Source organism: Berghia stephanieae, chromosome 3, assembly GCF_034508935.2.
Source record: "Berghia stephanieae isolate SIO BIC M18660-M18661 chromosome 3, UCSD_Bste_1.3, whole genome shotgun sequence".
Taxonomy (NCBI): Eukaryota; Metazoa; Mollusca; class Gastropoda; order Nudibranchia; family Aeolidiidae; genus Berghia; species Berghia stephanieae.
Genome location: NC_088362.1, coordinates 70049420 through 70074282, shown reverse-complemented (window position 1 = coordinate 70074282; position 24863 = coordinate 70049420). Strand labels below are relative to the sequence as shown.

Below are 24863 nucleotides of genomic sequence, written 5' to 3'. Positions count from 1 at the left end.
ACAAGCAAGGATATTAACAGATGTTATTACAGAAATGCCTCATGGGAAGGGAAATAAATATAGTCCAAAATAAATTATAATTGGAAAAGAAAAAGTATTCTAAAATACACAACGCTCAGCCAAACCTGGGGAAAAAAAAACAAAATAATAAATAACTCATCAATATTAGTGATGACATGCTGAGGTAAGTTGTTAAATAAGCCTTACCTTTCGAAAAGCTTCATTGACGTAATTCTCATGTGTTATCCTATTGAAGTGGACGGTTACAGGAAACTGTCTGGCATCCACCTGAAACACAACAAGTATTCTTCAATTGGGAATAGCCATTTACATAGCTATACATAAGGTATGGTCAAGTAGACACCTGTCTTTCAAATGAGATCTAATCTGAAAAGGTGTGTATGAAACAGTGCCAAACAAAGCACAAAGAAAAATAACATGTAACAAATTATCCTTCAACTGGGGACTGAACTTCAGACCTCCTGATTACCCATCAGTCATGCTACCATTATGAGGTTAACCAATGGTTGGGATGATTTGATGCTACATTCTTCATAAGATCACATGTTTCTGCTATGTTAAAATCTCTAATTTGAGTTTGGTACATAAAATTTAAAACAGACCTTTATCACAGGAGGAGGTGTGTTGTAGCGGAAAAGCTTGGGTCCTGTAAAATCTTCCACACGAAGAGTTGCAGACATAATAATGAGTTTCAATGGACGACCACGCTAGAAATGGAAGGAATATTTAATATTTCAATTTAAGTATTTTAAAAAAGTAAAACAAAGAAATATTAGTTTTAACAGAATGGTTAACTTTTAGTGGACTTTAAATGACTTTCAATAAGATTCAAAGCCATTCATATAAATATAGACAGAAAATCTGTGTGCTGATAAAAAAAAAAACAAAAAAAAAAAAACAACCGAAAAATTACAATGACAAAAAGAAATGAGTCCCAGCAGTTTTGACCATCTACCTAAAGCAAAAAAAAAAAAACCACCCCAAAAAACAAAAACAAAACAAATTGGAAAACTAATGATTAATTCTAAAATCTCTTGTGTTTAGTCTATTCTTAAACAGATGATGAATATCTGCTCAAGACCCATTATCAGAAATCTTTGTCTATATCCGGGTTAACAGTCTATAGAACATGATGGGGTCAGAGAAATATTGACAATTTTTTATTTTCTAGGAAAACAGAAATATCCATTAGAAGACAATATCATTAATCATTAAAGGAATTATTGAATATAAATAAGAATGTGATCCAATTTTGCACTGACCTTTTCTCTTTGTCTGCCTACAATGGAGAGAAGACCAATAAGAATGTCAGTATACACACTCCTCTCATGAGCCTCATCAATGATTATCACAGAATATTTAGTTAAAAGTGGATCCTGGGGGAAGTAAAAGTGGGAAGAAAATAATATCTAAACGGCATGAAAGAAAGCTAACATAAAAAACAATGCATTTGCATCATTTCAAAATAAGGTCAAATAATAATTTTTAAAATTCTGTTTAAAGGATCAAAAATTAGTGATTGTGATAATGGATAAAGCAATATAAAAAAGTCTGTGTTTCTCATGAAAATTGATCTACTCGTACATAGTTTGACTATGCAGTACGTTGCAAATATTTTTTGTCATGAAATCAAGCTAGATTAAATGTCTGACCTGCTAGAGAATTTCAAAATATAAAAAAAAAAGCAAAAGTCAAGTTTCCAATAAATTCAAAGACAAAAAGTACCAATATTTATAAGAAAACATAACATTATTAATCTTTGCATTAAACCAAAAGAAGAAAAAAGCATGCGAAGTTGCATTAGGTACCTAAACTTGGATCAGTAAGAATGAACTTATTTCCCGGTATGTAAATTCATGATAGTAACCCTCTTATTATCATCCATTCTCACCTTTTGTGCTTCCTTCAATAAAACTCCATCAGTTAAAAACTTGATCCTGGTATCTGGTGTGACATTGCCCTCATATCGAATCTGGTAGGAGACTTCCCGACTTGTCAAATTCATCTCATGAGCGATACGTTTGGACATGCTGATGGCAGCGACTCTTCGAGGTTCTGTAATACCAATTATACCCTGACCACTAGAATGGGAAGAGAATAAGGGGAAAAAACTGAAAGGCAAAGGCTTATATAATATTTCAACAACTATATCTTTTATCTGGCCCTCCAGAAAAACGCGCGCCATGCGGCCGCATATTTCGCCTTCCATCACATATTTTTGCATTTTTGTGTTCCTCTGCATCTGCGCACATATTGCTTTTTAAAAAACGAAATAATTTTAACAATAAATGCTATAATAAACGAAGCAAAAAGGTAATTGCGAGTGAATATCCATCGTTTTTGAAATTCTGTGGCAGAGGAAGTTCCTGCTCTTGCATCAGTTGCAAAAAAGTATATATGCGCCACCATCAACTCCGCTGATGCTGAGAGGAGTTTTACAATATACAATTTAATTTTGTCAGACAGACGTCGTAGCCTGAATAATGACTCAATGAAAAGCCTGACATTCTTGTGCAACAACAACTTTGTGGGTAGTGATTTTTTGTTGTAATTTTTTTTGTCATTGACTTCTTTTCGGACCACTTGTAGCATTGTGTCAATGTTTTATTTTTTTTAATGTCGTTTCTTCGATTTTGAGATTTTTGTACTAAGGTACATATTGATATCTTAGAATTATAAAAACATCGTACATTTCACATAAAAATCAACAGAAATGTCTAAAATTCGAACATTTACGACCCTCTACTAGCCATTGAAAAAAATTTCCCCCCATTCTATTACATATTTTCCATTTTTCGCTCGATTTTTAGGACTTCGCTTTTTTAAATTGTTCTAAAAATATTAGAATGGAATGCAATATACTAAATATTTTCTTGTTTGCAACAATATATAAAATGTATGTTTCATCAATATGAACCCAGTTTATTGATATAAACGCATATTTCTCAAATAGCATTGTTGTTCAATCTTTGGACTTGATTTTCTCAAAACTTCGAAGCTTGAGCTTTGAGATTTGGCATGTGTATGCGCCTACTACTGTTACAAATAGCTGGCTATTTAGGTTTGTGATAAATGGCTTCTTTCTTCTTAAAAAAAAATGGTTATATTCAGAAAGTTTTCACATTTTTGCATCTTTTTGGGGCAAATTATTAAAAATTTTCATAAAATGAAAAATCAATGAACCATATACGATTTAACTAGCCAGCTATTTGTAACAACACTACCAAGTATATTCCAAGTTAAATGGATCAGATTGGACAAAAGATGTTGAAATGGTGGAATTGTCTCTGGGTGTCGAGCCCCCTTAACCGTTGAATGTTTGGTTGAACGCGCATGCGATTTTTTGGGCAATTTTTAGGTCGAGTGATTTGCATATTTTTTTCATATTTTGCTCCTTTTTGCATGCATATTCACTTAATCTTGATGCATATTTTTCACTTTTAAAATGCATAAAACCGCGGGGCCAGTTTTATGAAGCATTGACGGAGGGAAAAGGAAAAAAGTTAAGATAGATGGGGTTAGAATAGTATACAAATTAATTTTTAATTTTATCCTTCATTTGAAAAGTACACAGAAGTGAAAATATGACACACGTAAGGAGGGTTTATTTCGGAAGACACTTGAGTGAATCTAGATGGTGTCATTCAAGTCAAGATGATTGTCACAAAGTCACATGACAAGGATATGTAATATTGCGTGATAGAAAAGACCGCAAGGGTGTGGAGAACAATGTAGAACCCAATGATCCAGGGTCACACACTCTCCCACTTTGAGTGTTCTCAGCTCACCTGAATATAGACAGTGAATGATATCATGGCTCTACCCCCAATAGCCCCAAAGAGGAATCAGAATACATAAAAAGCAGAATTTGAGACCAAAAAGCGGAATCAACTAACTGTTATTTAGTATGACATGCTTTGCTGCAGATAATGTAATAGACAATAAAAAAAAACAACCTCAATTGATACAATGCATACATGAGTAAAAATGTGCAGATTGTGTGTAAGACTAAAAAAAGAGGGTCTCAGAGCAAAGCATTGAATGGATGGATTTAACCTAGTCAGTTATTTACTGACTAGGTGTGTATGTGTGAAGAGGACTCGTGCGAACTTCGCGACCTCTCTCTCGCTGGCAGTGAATACATCCACGGCTAGCGGAGCGTGTAGGTGACATGAATATAGCTAACTGATAGATGGCATGTTTTGTCTTTGATGCGACAAATAAAAAGTTTTTTGTTTTTTTAAAGTCGTCATTTGAAACGGAATAAAATTTAATTTTTTCGAGGATCAAAATAAAAGTCTTTTATTTTCTTTTTTATTGGTTCTGTTCTTTGGCGCTACGAATTTTATTTTTACTATTATCTTTTTTTTTTTTAGCACTTATAGAGCAAAATCGTACTGTCGGAAATCCGACAATAGACGGAAGATTTACAAGCCTGACTACCGATTAGAGCCAATATCATAATAATACTTCGATAATTGACCCTCTCATCCCCCCCCCCCCCAAAATATAATATTATCTGACATCAATTGCACACACTATGAAGACACTCATCAGACAAATGTGTGTTGATTGACCATAGAAGATGATGACAAAATAAGCCATACCTCACACTTTTTAAAAACAATTTTCTTTTACAAGACATTAAAAAAAAAAGAAAGAAATTGAATGCCGTCCAAGTATGTTGACCAATTAAACGAAATGATTCTGCGAAGTGGAAGGGTAGGAGCCTCTGTAATATTGTAATTGTTAGTCAAAAGGAAGCCTGATAGGCTGCTTGCACTGTAAGTAATTTGATTTTATATTGCATGCTGAGGAAATAAACAAAACATTGTGACACACATTCAGCATGGGGAGTCCATAGAATATAAAATATATAACAAAATATTAACTTTCTTTTACCTGCATTAGTAATTTTTGACGTCTAATTCCCATTTTACCTCATAATAATGAGACAAATTGACGATACTATCCTGGCAGAACATTTAAAACTAATATGTAAGTACTAATCTATAAAATCACAATGTGGAATAAACATTTTCCTAGGGAACTTACTGAGCATAACCAGCCTCATACAAAAATTGTGGAACCTGAGTTGTCTTTCCTGATCCAGTCTCTCCACAAATGATGACTACTGGATTTTCATTTATAGTTTCCATGACAACCTGCTCTTCTGCTAAAATTGGCAACTTTAAACGAGCCTCCTGAAAATAAAATCATAAACTAAAATTAAGAAAGCAAATCATGACATTACTAGGTTTCCAAGTTGGGAAAAAAAATGTAACAGCACCTTATCCTACATGTGACCCCATTGAAAAGCACTCTGATAACATTTTATAAAACTGATAAAATAATCAGTATAGTACCTCTAAAATACAAATGCATGTCATCAACAACTATGGCAAAGGACAGTCCATACATCAAGAGATATTTAACAACTGCATTATGTAACACGAGAGTCAGTTACACAACAATGTAATACAAATTTCACAGGATGTTGATAAATAAAGTATAGTCTTGTCGTTAACTCTAAAACAGAAAAGGTGTAAAAAGATTTCTTGTCAAGAAGGTGAACAAAAAAACAAAACCCAGAAAACAGGGAAAAACAAACTGAACCAGTTAAAAATGCAGCAACTGACTTGTACAATGAATTTTTGAAAATACTTTCGCTTCTTAGTCTTGCCGTTTGATTAAATATATGAACATCTTTGTATCGTGTATATTTTCGACTCAGATCATTAATTTGGAAGTGTAAAAAGTAAAAGTATTCGAGTATTATGAGCAAAAGACTGAAAACAAAGTCTTAATAAGTGCAGTTAAACTGGTAGCAGAAAATTAGGTAAAGATAAAAAGGAAAACATATTGATGTACATTTAGCATTCCATGATATGATCATGGATGTTGAAGTGATAATGTTAGTGTAGCTGTATTGTTTTTTGTTTTTTTTTTATCTTCTCAACAGATCAAATCGAAGCAATTACAATCTTACCAAGACAGTTGGCCAATATACCACATATTTACAACGCTCAGAACACTTTGCAATGCTTCATCCATTCTCCCATTAGGTTATATGAAACAAAAGGTCTATTCTAATCAAAGCAACACACCTGTACTGTTAGGAGCTCTTTTGAACAGGCATTCTTACTATATTCATCATTGCCTTTAGAAGGGACACATTCACACTTAAGTTGAGAGGGGCAGTGTGCAGATACAACTTTGAGGTCAAAGATTTTTTTTCTTTTGGCAATCATTCTCATACATCTGGATACAAATCACTCCTAATACAGCTTGACTTAGTCAATTACCAGAAGACTGAAGCAAGAAGCAAATGCCTTATCAAATGTTATGACCAAGATAATTAGCATTATCCACCTGTATTTTTGAATCACGGTAAACTGGAATGTGGATGGCAGGCTTTCTTTCCTCCAAAGGAACTGTTGATGGCTTGACCTCTTCTCCTGTTGTTGTCTCCATTTTTTCCTCATTCTGCAGAGACATGAATAAAGTAGGTAATAATAATAATAATAATAATAATAATAATAATAATAATAATAATAATAATAATAATAATAGATAACATTAATATTATGCATAAACAATATAGGGTTCTGGACTTAAGTAGCAATATTGTCTCAGCAGACTACGGTTGATTAATCAGCTTTCCTCTTTATAATAGCTTGAGAAGGAATGGAAATTTGGTCTTTCAATTTTATAAAAAGGACCAAATACTCTTTAAAAATTGAATTGAATTAATTGAATAAATTATTTACTGTCGGTAAAAATACATTTTATGCACCATTTTATGGACCTAGAATTGATCCCTGTGGCACCCCCTTTCAAACTTCCTCCCACTGACTGAACTTCTCCAATTTTAACTTGTTTTCTTTTTGATAAATAAATTTGAATTAGTATTGTAGATTTTTGTGCTACCCCATACGTCGAAAGTTTGCCAATTAATATGTCATGTGGCAAACAATCAAATGCTTTAGATAAATCCATCAGGATTGCCGCCACATATTGTTTATTGTCTAACACCTTTTCCATTCCTCAACTAGTTTCAAAAGTATTGTCTGACAACCATGCTTTTTTCTAAATGCACACAAATACCCATGAAAGATGATTTTTAAATGATCTGATAATTGTTGAAAGAGAACTTTTTAGTAAAATTGGTAAAATACTAATGGTTCTATAATTTTTTATGTCGAGGGGATCAGCTTTTTAAAAAAGGGGAGGAAGTTGATTGATTTGTTTATCACATTACATAAATATTCAGTTACCACAAGGGCACTGGCTTTTAGAAGTTTTACTGAAATTTTATCTTCACCTGTTTCTTTTTTGTCATCTAGACCAGTGACTATTTTTATGATTGTTTCTTTGAATTCAAATAACGGTAAGTTTGGTTAGTTCTCTTTAATTGCTCTCTTAGTTTCCTTAAACCCCCCCCCCCCAAAAAAAATTGTAAATTTTTAAAAATACAGAACAGAATGACTCTCCAACAGACAATTTTAATAAGATCTTCAAGCACATTTGCCCTCTCACAATTCCACAAAAATGAAAATGAATTTGATCAAGACCAGTGAAATACATAAACAATATAAAAAGTACTAAAGATAAATCCACTATGTAAAAGGCAAATCATTACCCTGGTTGGCAAAAGAACAAATAGAAGTGTGACATCAACAACATACTTTTTGCAAAAACTTGTGATTCAAGACAGATACCCACCTGACTCTGACTTTCCATGTCAGTGGCCTCTTTGTTTTCTTTACCATCTGATGCCTCTGTTTCCATTTTGTTTGTCTCTGCCTCATCTTCTAATTTCTCTGCCAATTCCGGTTTATTCAAAATTTCAATGTTCTTTTCCACCTCCTCGTCTGTAGACACATCATCTGTGTCTGTGGAGTTTGCATCTTGGTCCATGTCTTCTTGTTTAGATTTCATAGCAGCAGCAATTTTTTTCTGACTCTTCATGTAACCTTTGACAGAGTTGACCTTCATTTCAAAAGTTTTATTGATTGAAGGGTCACTGAAAACAATAAAAGTAAATAATCAATGTAATGATTGGAATAAAAATAAAGAGAGTTTCATGTCTAAATAGACATTGAAGATTGCTCTGTTAGTCGGGTAGTATCTTGGGTCAAGAAATAATCAGGTAGTATGGCCAGTTCCCTTTTATTTAAGATTTACAGAGACCCAGTTACCAAAATGATGCTTCCACCTAATGGTCATGAGACCTCTTGTTGCTATGCCTGGCAAGCTATTGACCTTTTTAAACTATTATCTTATAGTATGAGTTTCAGGTTATTCAATCATCATACAGTGCATACACTTTTGAAAATAATGCTAGCTATCGTAAGTAAAATAAATTTCAGTGGTTTTATTTTTGACTCAAAAACAAAAGTAAATTTTGCCCTTGATTTCAATCAATAACCATGAACCGACAACCCATAGCCACCAAGTAGTCTATCATCTGAGGTAAACGACTCACAGATCCTAAGCATATCTCACGCTTGAAAATAATAATATGTGTAGTGTCATCAGGTGTTGTGATGCAATTCCTTCATCAGTGTGTCAAAATATGGCTGGAAAATTCTGATTGGTCAATACTTAGTAACACTCGAACCAGCAATTATTGCTGAGTATACGATTGACAGGCTCCAGTTCAATCCTTCAGATTAAAAAGTGATCATGCTTACTAAAATGTGTATACATTGACATGACTGAAGTATGAGCCTCGATTTTTCTTGAAGTGAAATTATGAAAATGATTGCCATAACACAGCTGCCAACTTTTCAAAAATAAAATAAGGAACGCCCATTTGGCCCGGGGTGAGGGGACGATGTGTTACCCCCCCCCCCCCCCTCCCAACCATCGAATCGCAACATATGAAAGTCAGCCTTTTTAATTACTACTAACAAATTTTAGATGAGAGAGGCTAGTCCAAATGTTGTTAAATTATCGGGTATAGTTTCAGCACATTTGAATTGTTACATTCCACAATGAGGTCAAAATTTCAGAACAGACAAAATGAAGAAAGAATCCAACTGCCTTCACTTTCATAAGGACCAATACACAAGCAATACAATTGTAAAATAAATGGAATAAATTAGGATGTTTAGAAATGCATAACTGCCAACCTGGTACATCACTTAAGATAAAAATAAGGGAGATTGGCTAAAAAGTAGGCGATTGCATATATTTTCTTTCGTGCAACATAATGGTCTTTAAGTAGTATGTAATAGTAGTTGTAGTAAATTGAACCTCTAAATATTGGAGAATTCCTACCTCTTTACTTTGACAAGATAAGCACAACTAAAAATGGAGTATACTTATTTCAATTGAACCTAAACTGTTATGAAAGCTTGCTTGAAAAAAAAAAAAAAATTAGAATCAGATCAAGATTTTTTTTAAGGGATTGAATTTATATTCAATAAATTAATAAAGGGAAATAATCATTGAAATGTTTAATCTATACTAGCAATTGATTTTCTGATTGAATACCTTCCAATCAAAGATGTTGATTTAATTTATTATTAATCAACAAAATATTTGTCACAAATAGTGAAAATATCAATACTATCTGAGAACATTAAAAGTATATTCGAGGCCAAAATGCATATTTTATGCAAATCTCCAATACATTATGAAAGGCTTTAGTGAAAAACTGGCGTCATATAATCAACTAGAGTAAATTCAGGTCAAACCGGCCGCTACCAGACTCGATGTCTAATTTCCTTTTGTTTCCCGGTGCATATTTCTACTAACCAAGCAGACGTCTCTGGGACGTTTTTTTCGCCGTTTCAGTATGTGCAATCCAGGAGAGGACAAAGAAACTTGTTTACATCGAGATATTTCTCACAAAACGTAAGTATCCCGTTCTTTGTTATGGGTTGCAAAGTGTGTAAGGAAGTTGCTATTTAAGCTATTTATACGTCTTTATTAAGGAGTTCCGGTTCAACCACTGCACTGCATGCTATTTTAGGATCGTTTGATTGTGGTGAGATCGTCTGGCAGTGTTCAGGTTTCATTTTAGCCCCATGGGGGAGGAGGGGTCGCCAGTTTGACCAAAGAATATTTAAACGATTCTGGTGAAACTGGGTGGGTTGATTAAGTTGTTTATTATTATTCTAGACGTCTATAATATTATTTGTTGCAATGCTTTCCTTGTATTTCTGTTGACTGGTCTATGTTTATCATGATTATTATTATTATAAAATTATATTATGTTAACCATTGTAAAGAAAACTTTACATTATTAGACTAGCTAGTCTATGAAAATGAAGTTCAAATATCTAAATAAAGTTCATTTTTTCACATTGTTACAGCAGACCTGCCAACCCTTCACATTCCAAAAGTGGAATCAGAACGCCTAAAAATCGGAATTTGAGACAAAAAATCGGAATTTGAACTTCTTAACATTCCCCCCCCCCCCCCCTACCTTCGCTCTTTTTAAAAAAAATCCTTGCCATTATCGTCATTTTTGAAAATCGGAATTTAAGAGACAATGGCGGAATAGTACAAAATGGAAGAGTGAAAATAGGAATGATTCCGCCAAAAACGGAAGGGTTGGCAGGTATGGTTACAGGCACGAAGATGTCAAGATCAAAGTATTCTCAAGCGAGTGTGGATGCTGCACTTGATGCCATCCGCACCAAAAAACTTTCAAGCCGCTGCGACCTACTCTGTCCCCGAGATCAACTCTGATGGACAAGATGGCCGGAAAATACCCCTCATACAGTGTTGGCCGCAGAGGAGGAGAAAAAACTAGTTAAGTGGATGGTGGCCTGTGCCAGGGCAGGTGAAGGGAAGGACAGGGAGCAGTTGTGCCTGGAGGTTCAGAGAATACTGAATGCTGAAGGCAGAGAGACCCCCTTCAAAGACAAGCCAGGATACTACTGGTACAAGGCATTTATGGAGCAATACAAGGGGGAGGTGCGGGAGAGGAAAACCATGTCCCTTGGGGAATAACGCGCACAGGTATCAGAAGGAAAGATACGTGGGTGGCTCCACACCATGCGGACATCGCTAATGGCATTGACACTACCAAGGTCCCCCCAGCAACGTCTTCAATTGCGACTAGACTGGTCGGACGTTGAGATGGATATCGATGAGTTGTGTGGTGTGAATGACAAAGATGAAAGTTTATGTGATTTTTGTGGAAGTGATAGGGACCTGGATGGATGGATTGGGTGCAAGTGTGGGAGGTGGTACCACAGAGGATGTACTGGCAGAGAGAGAGAGAAGATACTGGGGATGAGTGAGGAGGAGATCAGGGTTTTCACGTTTGTGTTTAAATTGTGCAAGTGACATGTTATTCTATTGCGTTATGATTATGTAACCTATTGTTTGAATAAATTAATTTTGACTTTCTCTGTTGAAAATGAAAATAAACGGGTTTATTTATCTATCTAGTCTGGCTACTTATGAAAATATATGGCAGTCATCTTGGGGGAAGGAAACATTCTGCCAATTTATGGAAAGAGTCCTTCAAAGTCCTTGGAATGCTGGAATCGAACCCTAAATTGACCAATGACCCGGCAGATATTTTACAAACTGAGCCTATGGATCTGCTTTAACTGTTTATGAACTGAAAACTATTTAAAAAACCAAAAGGAAACAGCGTTTTTCAACATCCGTGACGGGTGGCCGGTTTGACCTTAAAGTTCCATAAGTGGCCGGTAGTACCAAAATGTCACCAATAACATTTTGCGTGGAGAATATGGATAAGACTGCTTAGGGTGCAAAATCCGCTGGTTCACCTGAAACCGGCCACTTGAGCTTTACATTTTACGACATCACTATACAGCATTTGTCTTAATTCTAGCCAGCAGTCTTCCATTCTCTGAGAAGACCACGGATAAGACGTGTGGCCAGTAAGCCTGAATCTACTCTAGATTTTTGTTGTTGTTGAAAATCGTATATATTATGATAGAGAGGTATAATTCAAATTATAGAGCTACATGGGAATGAAAAATATTATGCTGTGTTGATTTAAACCCTGCTCATCATCTCTCACTGGACACTTATAATAATAATAATAATAGTATAGTAGTAGTAGTAATTCATTGGGCTCACATTCACATACCTTACAAAATACGGACTTACGGACTCAGGAAGCCAAATACCGAACAAATCCGTTTTTTAAGGTACGGTTGGCAGCTATGCCATAATAATACTTTATCATTACATCCTTCTCTCATCAATTATCACTGTTGTTAGAGTGCAAAAAAAAAATCTATGATTTTCACCCCCTTTTTGATAAATGGTGTCAAGTTTTCAAAACCAAGTGATTGTATCAAATGACTACCTTCGATTTCTGCTATTTTATGACGAAATTTTTTTATAGGAACAATTTCTAGAATATTCAAAACGCCGAGTCCAGTGTCTTTGGGACACAATAATTCATTTTGTCATCTTGACCCATGACATTAACACATTTGTTCTCCTTGGACACAATGATATCAAAATGTTTACTTTCAAATTTCATTTAATTATATATATTTTCAGTGTACATTTATTTCCTAATCAACAACACAATCATTGATTCATAATATTTTTCAGCAAAGTTCACGGATGAAAAAAGAAATTTTTAAAAAGAGTACACGTAAATTGCCTGTCTGTGTGTAAATTAGTACATAATATCAATCGATCGTATACAAAACCTGTACTGAATCACTTGGAGAAAAGCTCTGAATAATTATATTAGAGTTTGTGATGCAACTGACCATCCTGCTATAAGTGATTATTTGATGGGAAGGAGTGGGGAAACTCAATGAAATCTAATAATTAATTTAGAAAAATACCCCAATTTTGAGCACATATATTTACCTTTTAAAATGTTGTGAATAAACTTCAGTGATGGAGGAGAATTGTGAGATCATCTCATCAGTGGCTTGGTGTTTGGATAATGTGTCCAGCAATTCAGCTCTCTGGCCACATTATGAAAAAAAAAAAGAATACAATCAAATACATCTCAGCAAAGCATAAAAGAGAGATACAAAAAGTTATTTCACAAAGATTTGCTTTTGTTTTGAAATTTGCACAACAAATGAGATAACATGATGAGAGGTTAATTGTAATCTAAGCATAATTGGTTCATTTAATGTTTTTTTTTTTTTTAAAGGCACACAAATCCAGTGACAGATATCAGAATTAGCAAAACGTCAGGAAAAAAAAATAAATTCTACACCCTTTCCAGATCTATATTCAGATCAATGAACTCTGTGCACAGTGACCAATTTCTCAAAGAGCCAAATGGGACATCCTAACGCACAATATCATCATAAATTAAAAAAAAAAAGTATGTTTGGATTCTCATAATATAATCTAGATTACGGGCTTTTTTTCTGATCTTTGTTTCAATTTGCTGGTCAAACATTCTTAATCCTGGAACGTACATGGGTCATTTCCATACATAAACAATCCAATAAAAAAAATAAAAAATTATTCTCCAGATTGCCAAATCGGGTCAGTCCCGATTTTATCAGGACAGTTGGCCGCTGTGTCCATGAGAGAAAGAAAAACAGAGACACCAATTAAAAATTTGGCTGACAAGAAGTTCAGACAACCTGAGTAATTTCAAGAACAAGCAGGAATTTTTCCACATACAAAATCCGATCCTATGATGGTAGTGAGATGATGAGGTAGTGGTGGCTATGATGATGATGTGACGGTGGTGGTTGTAATATTGGTGGTAGTGATTGCGTTTGTAGAAATGGTGGTAGCGCTGATTGTTATATCAGACCTAACTACTACAAAATTTTTTAATTCGTAATTTTTAGGAGAGAAAAATTGTAGCCGTAATAGATAATACTTCAACATCCTTGAAATTATGTAGTCTGGCATCAACTTTCATTTTCAATCAGTTTTAATGACTTAGAGATGCTTGTGAAGTTATGAAACTAGAGCCAAAATTTCATAATTCTATGATTTGTTTGTAATAGTAGGCAGGTCTGTTATATGGTGGTGGTGGTAGTGATGACGATGTGTTGCTGTTATGTGGTCTGGGTTCGAGCCTCGCTCGGTGCATAGTTGAGTCCTTAGAAAAGGCTCTTTACTCACATTCTCTCACGTACTCAGGTGTAAAAGAAGTACCTGGCCGTTAACAGCATTGTCTTTGTCAGAAAAAATTGCAATATCAACTAACAGGCGCCATGTCTCGTTCTACATGTTAAGTGTTGATGTTGGCTAGGGACCCCTTGTAAAGCGCTTTGAGCACATTTAGTGGATATTGCGCTATATAAAAGTTCATTTTTTTGCTTGTTGTAGTAGAGGTGGCAGTGGTGACGATGATGATGTAGTGTTGTTGATACTGATGAGGATGTGGTGGTGGTGGTTGTTATAGTGGTAATAATGATATGGTGGTGGTGAATATAGTAGTGCGAATGAGAGAAAGGTAGGGCGTGGCCTGGTGGCTATGACACGCGAGTTTGCTTTGCTCACAAACTGAGGCATGTATATAGTGCAGTGGTAATTGAGCAATCAGGAAAAAAGGCATTTTTCTTTTTTCTTTTCCTGTATCACACTCATTCTCAGATTGATCTTTGCAGTGACATTTCTATTGCAATAATTTATCTGGTTCACAGCATAAAATAAAGTCTGAAAATAAATACAAATTTAAAGAAAAAATGGATTAAAATACCAACAACATAATATGTTGGCGAACAACAGTTCATTAGTTCAACCAAATCTAATCAAGAAAAGAAAAATTATTCTACCCTATCTTTATTATTTCTCCTCTTGACAACATTCAACAGATGTTTCCTTTCTTTCTTGCTAAGCTTCTTCTTCACATCTTTTATGTCCTCTTTCTCATCGTTTTTCTTCTTCTTCTTGGGTCCCATGACTAATGCATTACTGTCATCGACATCATCAGCAGCCATGGGCGTATCAAAATATTGCATGTCCAACTGAGCAAAAAATTTAAAAAATGTAAAATTACTTGATTAAAAAAAACAAAAAAACAACACATCCATCCATGAACACATGCTTTTAACTATAGATAATACTAGAAATCAGATATGCTTGATTTTAAAACATTTCAACAATGAATGGCATAAGAAAAGAAGGAAAACAAACAAACAAAAAGAAAAGAAAGGTATGTAGAAATAATAAAAGAGATATCTAAAAAAGAGTATTGATAAACCATGTATTAAATCAAACCTCAAAACAGTATTTATGTTAATAAATTATATGTGAACAACCAATAGACAATATATACATGGATTTATGCAACTCCTCGACCTTGAATACTGCTACAAAATATAACATTCAAACAAATGACAAATAAATCCCAACAGAGATTATTTCATTACAGTTAAAAATAGCAATTTTCCACTTCATAATCTTACCTTGACTGACTCTGTGCCTTTGCCTTGACCAGAGCTCGAACCACCGGAATTCGCCTTTCTTTTCTTTGATGTAGACATTTTGGGTATCTGTAGGTCAATGTTCAATTTTAAGTCGAGAGATCTTTAAATTCTGGAAAACAAAATGAAAATACATCTTCCTGAAAATACATCTACATAATTATAAGTGACCCACTGTCTCAAAAATATATTGTGTCAGGGTGAACCTGATCTATAAAGTTGAATCTAAATCTTACACTATCTTTATTGAAGGAAATGCTTTCATTGAAGTTAGAATGAGTTTTGTTTCTTACACTGAAAAAAACCCAGACATTTCCCCATTCTTGTCACTTTGAGTATGAGTACAGTGTCAAATTTCTCTAGCTAGCTTACTCTGACAAAGTACTAGACTGACACTATGTCACATCTATAATATATATGGCAAATCCAATATTCTGTTCCACTAAGGCCCCAAATCAACTGAAAAAAACAAAACAGGACGAAGTGGCAAATCCCAAGTCCTAGATTTTTTCCTTTGTATTAAAGGAAAATCTACTGAAAACTATCATAATAATGAACAATTCACATAAAAACCATTTGTCCAACAAGATCAATAGGTAGCAGTTAATAGTAAATAGTTGACGATTTACCCAATGGCAAGGTCCGTGACAAAAAAAAAGAGAGAGAGAGAGATAGATAGAGAGAAAGAGAAAGAGAGAGAGAGAGAGAGAGAGAGAGAGAGAGAGAGAGAAAGGAGAAAATGACAGAGAAACACACACAGAGAGAAAAAATTGTCACAGAGAAAAGAGAAAATAGAAGATGGCAGAGAGAGAAGAGAAAATGAGAATATTAATTAATATCAACAACATCACTCTGTGGCAATATTGTTCGTGACACTAACGTTAAAAGTATGTACTTTTAACATGCGTAGTTGATGAACTGACACGGTCCTTGGCAATTGACAATTGTGAAGGTCCTTGGCAATTGACTCTACCTTCTTGATTTCTTTATTTATCATTGTTCTTCTTGATTTTTACTGTTTTTATTTGATTTTCTTCATTTTTCTTTCATTAATTAATTTGTCATTATCATCAGTACACTTTTACCATGTTTTATCATCAGGAAGCCGCTATTTTTACCGTACACTGATAATAGCCTGACAGACTATTTTCACTGTACGGTAATAATGGTGTAGAAGGCTATATTCAGTGTACGGTGTTAATAGTGTGGGAGACTATTTTCACCGTACGGTAATATCTTGGTGGATGATTTTCACTGTACAGTGAAAATAGCCTGACACACTATTTTCACCGAACAGTGATAATGGCATCTTGGTAGCTAACAAACTTCGCTGCATTTGTCTGTGTTGAACCCATGACCTCAAGAAGTCGGGGGGGAGTGGCTCAAGATAGTTATAGAGATTGAAATAACTTTTTCTCGAGTTGTGAATAGCTCATACTCATACAGTAGAGCTATGCTCTCCCTGGCCAGACGGAGTTGTCGTACCAGTGAGTAAGGTCGCGGGTTCAAGACCCCATCGCCGCCACGAAATTGGAAAGCTTCATCGGTAACTGTAACAAATTCAGAATCCGCCATTCCGCTGGTATTATTATAGCTTTGGGAGGCATTCCAAAAGCTCCTCGTGCTAAGGCAGGGAACCCAAAAATTCGCTCAACTAATCCTAAGAAAAAATTCAACCTAGTACCTTTAACCCCTAATAGGAAAAACAAACGACCTCTAGCTATCCCTTATAGAAAAAAAAAAAAAAAACAACAACAAAAACCTTACAAATCAAAATGGCGGCCGAGAATCAAAACTACGGTCAAATTAGGAAATTTTAAACTTTCAGAAATCTATCAAGGTTTGTTCTATATGATGACAAATTGAATAAATAAACATCTGACAAAAGGTCCAAAGTGAAAATACAAATTGAAAGAAATGCTATAACGAGGAGCTTTCAGGGGGCCTCCCTAGCTTTTCTTCTAGACAAACCTTTTCTTTTTTTTTTAACACGTCTGCACGATGTAGGATCGAATTCGAATGAACCGGATGCTGAGGCTACTACGTCACAGTTCGATTCCTGGCTTCTGATTGGCTAGACCTGTAAATGAGCTCTATAAAAATTGACTGAAACTGAAACTCTTCGTAATTCGTCGTAGCGGTAAAATCCAAAGAATCAAAATGAAAGGTAAACAGCAAGCTCACTTGAGCAAAGCAATGGCAGAAAACTAAATTGCGAGGGAATTAATTAGGCTACTTACCATTGTTCCTTGTAATTAGGTACCCGATCAGTGAAGAAACTTAGAAACGGTCAACCAGTTTGTTTACAACATGAGGTAATCGAGATGTGCTTGTAGCAATCATTTAACTTTCGATTTGAAGGTGTCTACATAACGAACTTCCGGTGTTTCGAATTTTTCTTTCTCATACTTTTCCTGTCCTTCAAGTAATTGTGGTCAATTTTGGCTTAGACGAAACAGTGAAATTTATCGCTCGGCGGCTCAGTTAAAATTGGCTACGACAGGTTTCGAAAGTGAAAAAATAATTTCACGACGGCTGTGTGAAAATACACTGGGGTGTGTTCAGACACGGCAATTCTAAAAAGCGTCGCTTAGCCTTGGCAATATATATCCATCATTAATTAGACCTGCATGTGAGTCCTGACCAACTTTTTCACACATATCGCATTACCGGATCTTTTATTTTGTAACTTAGTACTTAGTCATATACATTTTCTTTTGGATTGTCCTACAGAATATATTTATTTTAAAATGTTAAAAAGTAACAAAAATTTATAGAGAGAAGGGACAGCATGGAGGTAGAGTGGTAGTTTGATATTTTGTCAAAAATAAAAATTTATATTTATTTTTTTACAGACAGATAGGCCTTTAAAAACCATTTAATAAGATACCTTACTTTTGGATCTAGGATAAACGGTTCCAAAGTTATGATGATTTTACTACTCTAAATTTACTATTACAAAATGCTCAAAATTGATTGAGAATTCAACCACTGGACAGCCTCTCGATAAGGTGACTACTGATTAAAACGGGATTTTAGTATAGAAAAAAAAGAGGGTTGGTCACTTGTGGTCAACATTAAACATACTGCACTGTCTTCAATCTTTATGAAATTTGATATAGACATAGACAAATGAATTATCTAGATGCCTTCTCTTTTATTTTTTTGCTATCTCAATTTTGAAAAAGATTTTAAAAGTTTTAAAATGACGTTATTTTTATCAAATTATAATTTTGGATACAATATGTCAACATTGATTTCTACCACATCAAAAGAAATCTTGATCTCTGCCCTTTAAAATGATACCAGAGCCGTTCATATACTGTGAAAAATAATGCAACGGCAACAGTGATTATGTGAAATTGTGTTATTCAAATTTTAACCCAAAGTTGAGCTTCACTTGTCCAATGGCTAATCGGCACCTGTCTACCTACAGACTGGAATCAGTTTCAGTTAGGGCTAGGGTTGAGTGAGTTCCTTGTGAAACTTGGAGAGAGGACGAGTCTCCAGCAGTGAAAACAGCTGCAACAACTGAGTTGCATTTTTTCTGTTTTTTTCTCTTGTACTTGTTGTGTTACTCACTTTGACTTTGAGAATACCTCTTTATGACATGAATGATTTTCCTTTGCCACCGTAATCGGACCCCCCACAGTAGTTTTTAACCTGGAATAATTGATCTTATCTCTAAAGAGCAATAACCATCCCAATCATTAGACTTTAATACACTGGCAAAAAAATTTTTTTTTTTAAATGCTGCACCCGGCTGTGCTGGCTTTCTCACGTACTCCGAGAGAAAATCATCGGTGCAGTCTTTCTCTTCCCAGATCCCATTTGAATAGATTTCGAACACCATTCTCAACTGACTTCAGATCCGACGAACGGTCAAAGAATTGTTCAGGCATGATAACAAAAAAATAATAATGTAAAATATACGACGACAAATCCAGAAAGTTGATTGATAGAGCGAATAACATTGAAATGTAGCAACGTTCAATTGAAAAACAAAAGTTACTTGAATGGAATACCTAAAGTATGAAAACGAAAGTTAACGAACTGCGCATGCTCGATTATATCATTGACTTACTAATAATAGACCGGAAATCTCCACTGCGCGGCGGGGCAAAATGCGATGCTTTTTGCGTGCGCAGCCATTATCGCCTATATGACTCCACCCTCGGGTCTGCGTGTAGTACTCCCGCGCATTGTTCGAATGGCATGTATGGTTTACAACCGTATCGCCTCGTCGGTTATGAATGTTTCAACTTAGTTTGACTTATAACATCGACAGCAATACTCAGTCTAATTGAGTCAATCTATATACTGAAAGTAGAAAATCACGAAAATACACTATGGAGGTATGCATGCAACCAACATAATTGATAAACCCAATCATATTTCATCGATCTTGTTGTAGCAATACATCCCGATGGGCAGTGCACCTCCTACCCATTGAGTAATGTATGCAAATGATGGTGCAGAACTGCGTTTCTGTCTTAGCATCAACAACAGTCAGTGTGCAATGCAAGTGGGATTATAGGTATCGTAGACATGTCGGCATTTTCGTGTCTGATTCATGCTGCGTGCCACACAATAGCAATAGTGGTAAGCTAGGTCTTAGATAACCTATGTAATTTAACTTTTGTTGTTGTTGTTTCTTTATTTGTGTATGATATTTTATATTTTTATCTATAAATCCCGCCTAAGCGAAAGCCCCTTACTGTGCTGATGCGAAAAGGCCCCGATTTTAAATATATTCCGCAACAAGCATTGATAATTGCTAATTGTTTTTTGGGTTTTTCTGTTTTGTTTTGTCAGTGCCTGAAGAAAAAGAAATGGAAAGGCTCATGTTGTGTTGCCTGGAATTGTTCTAATAGACAGACCAAGAGGTCCGAACTTCATTCTAATGACAGAGAAGAAGATCTTACCTTCCACCGTTTTCCTTCAAATCCTCCAATGAGAAAACAATGGATTGTCGCGATTAAACGACAGAAATTCACACCATCTCGGTTCACTAGAATCTGCAGCAAACACTTTACAGCCACAGACTTTACAGCGAGCAAAACAAGGTGGCGATTGAAAAAGACTGCAATTCCTTCCGTTTTTACATATCCACAACATTTGCAGCCGAAAACGGCCATCCAGAGGAGAAAATTAATAAGAAACCCAACTATGACCAGCAATCGACCATTTCGAACCAGTGAAAATCTAAATTCCGCTCTTCAAGACCACACGTACTTTTGTTCAAATGCAAATAAACAAACTAAACTAGAAAACCAACTGGCAAGGCTAAGGAAAAAACTCAAAAACAATCGCACAAAAATTATGCGATCAAAATCCCGTAACAAAAAATTGACAGAGATCATAAGCGGTCTTAAAAATCAACGGTTAATAAAGGCCAAAGCTGAAGCGATTCTACAAAAAACTTTTAGTGGAATGTCTCTGGACCTTTTTCGTCATATTCAAAGATGTGGTAACGCAAAGAAAAGGATTTACCTTCCTAAGGTGAAGAAGTTTGCCCTTGCTCTTCACTTCTTGTCTCCGAAGGCATACGAGTTTGTGAGGCCCATTTTGCGTCTACCTCACCAACGGACTCTTCGTCACTGGAAAGCGTCAATTAGTTGCTCGCCTGGATACCTGGACAATATGCTACAAGTTGCGTCGAAAAAAGCTGAGGAGACCAATAGTAAATACTGCTCGTTGATATTAGACGAAATGAGTATAAGGCAGGACGTGTCATGGGTACCCAGTGAGCACAGATTCTGCGGATTCAGAGACTTCGGACAAGGACCCGTCGACAGTCGGGAGGCTACGAATGCACTGGTATTCATGCTGGTCAGTTTGAAAGGGAGATGGAAAGTGCCAATGGCCTATTTTTTGACGGACCATATTAACTCCTCTCAGCTGGCATTTTGTATCAAAGAAGCCATGGAAAAAGCAGCAGACTACAATCTCATAGTAAAAGCTGTTGTCGCCGACGGTCTGAAGGCCAACATGAAAGCCGCAACAGAGCTGGGCTGCGACATAAATCTGGAGACTTTGAAGACCAACTTCAAACATCCCCACCCTCAGTTTAAGGATGAAAATGTCTACATGATATGTGACCCTCCCCATATGCTGAAGCTATTCAGAAACTTACTGGCGGACACAGGAAGCTTGACGAGAACCACGAACAGCGGAGTGAAAGCAATTTCTTGGCAATACATTGTCCAACTTCACCTGCTACAGAAAAAAGACAGTCTGTACCTTGCAAACAAGATCACGGAAAAACACATCAAGTTTCAAAATGTGAAAATGAAAGTCAAAATAGCCGCGCAAACACTGTCCAATAGTGTGGCCACAGCAATTGACCATCTGAGGGACGACCTAAAGCTGGAGCAATTCAAGGACTCTGAGGAAACGTGCCTTTTTCTACGGACAATCGACCGGCTGTTTGATATACTCAACACAAAAAATCCGTTTGCAAGAGGTTCGAAAGCTGCCTTGAGTCCCCAGAATGTAGAGTCATGGCAACCATTTTTGGAGGATGTCCAGAAATACCTCGTGTCTCTCCAAGAGCCATCGGGATTGCCAATACACAGAACCCTGAAGAATCAATGTGTCCTGGGCTTCATCATAACGGCCCAATCAACCCTGGATCTTGCAAGAGAACTTTTTGCCCGTGGCAACCAGTATTTCCTCACTTACAAGTTCTCACAGGATCACGTCGAAATGTTTTTCAGTAAAATTCGGCAGAGAAATGGGTGGAACAACAACCCTAACGCCCAACAGTTCCGCAGTGCCCTCAAAAGTCTGATGATAACCAACTTGATCAAGGCGTCGGACAATGGAAATTCTACCCCACAGGACGACACAGTTGAGTTGCAACTGGACTTCCCACTGGACACAAGAAAGCCAGTTCCTCTAACGAAGATGGATTGTGAAAAGTCAAGAGTGGAAGAGGAAGAGGACCAAGAAATGATGGTGGCAATAAACGACTTACTGGACACGCCTCTCGTCAGCGACTCAGATTGGCGACAGTCCTGTTTATTTTACACGGCCGGATTTGTTGCAAAAAAAGCCCAAAAGTCCATCAAATGCAACACCTGTAAGGACGCGCTGTATGATGCACAAAACACATCTTCTACGCAATCTCAATTCCTCAAGCGCAAGAACACTGGCGGTCTAACCATCCATCAAATGGTGTTGTGACAGTTGTGGAAACGTGTGAAAAGGTGTTTCGCTGCACTATGCCTAGTCCAGCATTGATGGACAGACTTCCGTCCCAGAGTCACATTGACCTTCACATGCAGACCGTCGTCTTGTCCCATCTCCGCTCCAAACACCTTAGCCTTTTCCCTTCTTTAAGGGACCATTTTTTTGACCACGAGATAGCCATAGAAACCAATCACATCACACAGCTAGTCAAATCCATCTCCAGCGTTTACTTTAGGATGAGACTTTTCAAAGCGGGGCAAATGTACCAGAGACGGAAAATAATGATGGGGAAAACATCAAAAAGGATGAAGTTCAACAAGATCATCCTTTTCAGTGGACTATAAGTACAAAAGGGGGAAAGGGGGGGGGGGGGGGGGGGGGAGGTGTTACACATTGTTAGTTTTAATGAATCAGTGAATGGTGTTTTCTTTCGACTTAACTGATCGTGCTGTAGGTAATTATAATAATAATAATAATAATAATAATAATAATAATAATAATAATAATAATAATAATAATAATAATAATAATAATAATAATAATAATAATAATAATAATAATAATAATAATAAGAAGAAGAAGAAGAAGAAGAAGAAGAAGAAGAAGAAGAAGAAGAAGAAGAAGAAGAAGAAGAAGAAGTAGAGATAATAGACCTGGGGCAAGATTACAACACTTGTATCCGATGGAGACGGCGATCCACTGTGACGGACTTGTTGCCAAGCACCGAAAGGATAAATAAGTAAGTAAGTAATAATAATAATAATAATAATAATAATAATAATAATAATAATAATAATAATAATAATAATAATACGGGTGGAGTATAAGCCCACTCTAAAGAGCTTTGTTGAAGAATATTATGATGTGGTTATCGAGTCGAGTCGTTGCCTTGGTGCGGCGAGCGAGAAGAGGTGGAGCGCTATAGCGTGCGCGGCAGTTCCCCATGCACGCCTCGCAACTCTCTCGTTTAGCGTCCCGTCTATATTCATACGTCGATGGATTATATCGACACACTTCTCGTTTTTCAGACAGTGAAGAGTTGCGGTCAAATCGGAGACTAGCGAAGTTTCCCGATAATTGCCGAACGAGCGCTTGAGAGTGCCGACAATATTGTCGGCAATCCGACGCCCATTCGTCGGCACTTGACTGCTCACCGCCGGTCGAGTTGGGGATCACCGACACTCCGACAATTGACGTCACTCGCAATCAGATTACTTTAGCAATAAAAAAATAAGTGATCCGGGAGATCGCAACGACCGTGATTGTCGGAAAACCGACAATTGTCGGCACACATGCAGGTCTAATTAATATAGAGCAGTAAAGTTAGGTGCCCCAAACGTAAACAAAGGTCGAGAAGCACGTGGCAAACCACATGTTCCTGTCTTGACAGCTCACGTTCCAATGTAAATAATAGAAAAAAATAACCTTTAAAATTTGGCTGTTAGGTGGCAAAAGAAACACATATTCATAAATACTCGATCATGCATCAAATAATGTCTAGATATGGATATTTTATGGAACAAAAGGTAAAATTTTCTAAAATTTATCAAAAGTTACAGTCTATCTATTTTTAGACCAGAGCAAATTATTGCGCTGGTGTGAACAAAACGAGAATTATTCGGAGCCTGATTTTCATAATAATTTAGCCTTATATTATTATTTCTGCAACTGTTAGATTTTATGTAAACATATTTTCAATACTGAAAGTGTATTGCCTACAACTCAAACTACAAAATTGGGAGACCTATATTGTGCGTAAATTATTCCGGTCCCTAACGGAAATCACAAGCAACTTGTTATTGTTTACGTTTGGGGCACCTAACTTTACTGCTCTATAAACTGCCCATGAGCTATGCGTGGGGCTGTGGAACATTCCTAGTTAACTTTACAGTCAATCGACTACGATTCATGAATTCTTTCTTTATTAATTTTTTCTTCCCTTTTTAAAAATATTTGAATTTGACGAATTGACTGATTTCAGTTAATTGACTGAGAAGTTACAGGTCTAGATTGGCTAATACATACGGTAAAAATAGTCTGTCAGGCTCTTATCACCGTACGGTGAAAATGCGATCACCGTCCGACATTTTCTGAGCGATACTATACTTAGTGTGACCTATCAGGTAACAATACTAGATATCGATCTAATAGTAATAGATTGACATAGACATATGCCTGCGTAATCTTCATACTATACTACGGACCATGCCAGTTGGTAAACCGTCAAATATGTATACTATCAACTGCCATGGAGTGATGATATTAATATTAGTACTCTCA

General features: G+C 36.1%; 1 protein-coding gene across 6 annotated transcripts in view; it reads right to left on the bottom strand.

Moving 5' to 3' along the window:
* The window catches only part of LOC144968334 (putative ATP-dependent RNA helicase DHX37), a 47865-nt gene that overhangs the window by 17327 nt on the left and 5675 nt on the right, over positions 1-24863 (bottom strand). For 3 of the 6 annotated variants that reach the window (XM_078906601.1, XM_078906604.1, XM_078906606.1), the window contains exons 2-11: positions 15372-15501; positions 14739-14930; positions 12850-12950; positions 7747-8047; positions 6394-6507; positions 5077-5225; positions 1913-2102; positions 1284-1397; positions 624-728; positions 208-288 (exon numbers count right to left, since the gene is read on the bottom strand). In XM_078906601.1, the coding sequence (XP_078762727.1) occupies positions 208-288; positions 624-728; positions 1284-1397; positions 1913-2102; positions 5077-5225; positions 6394-6507; positions 7747-8047; positions 12850-12950; positions 14739-14930; positions 15372-15449 (1425 nt within the window). In that variant the 5' untranslated portion in view covers positions 15450-15501. Of the gene's footprint in view, positions 1-207; positions 289-623; positions 729-1283; positions 1398-1912; positions 2103-5076; positions 5226-6393; positions 6508-7746; positions 8048-12849; positions 12951-14738; positions 14931-15371; positions 15502-17360; positions 17483-17629; positions 17809-19174; positions 19447-24863 lie in introns of those variants that run through there. The other 3 variants (XM_078906603.1, XM_078906602.1, XM_078906605.1) reach the window with 3 other exon arrangements.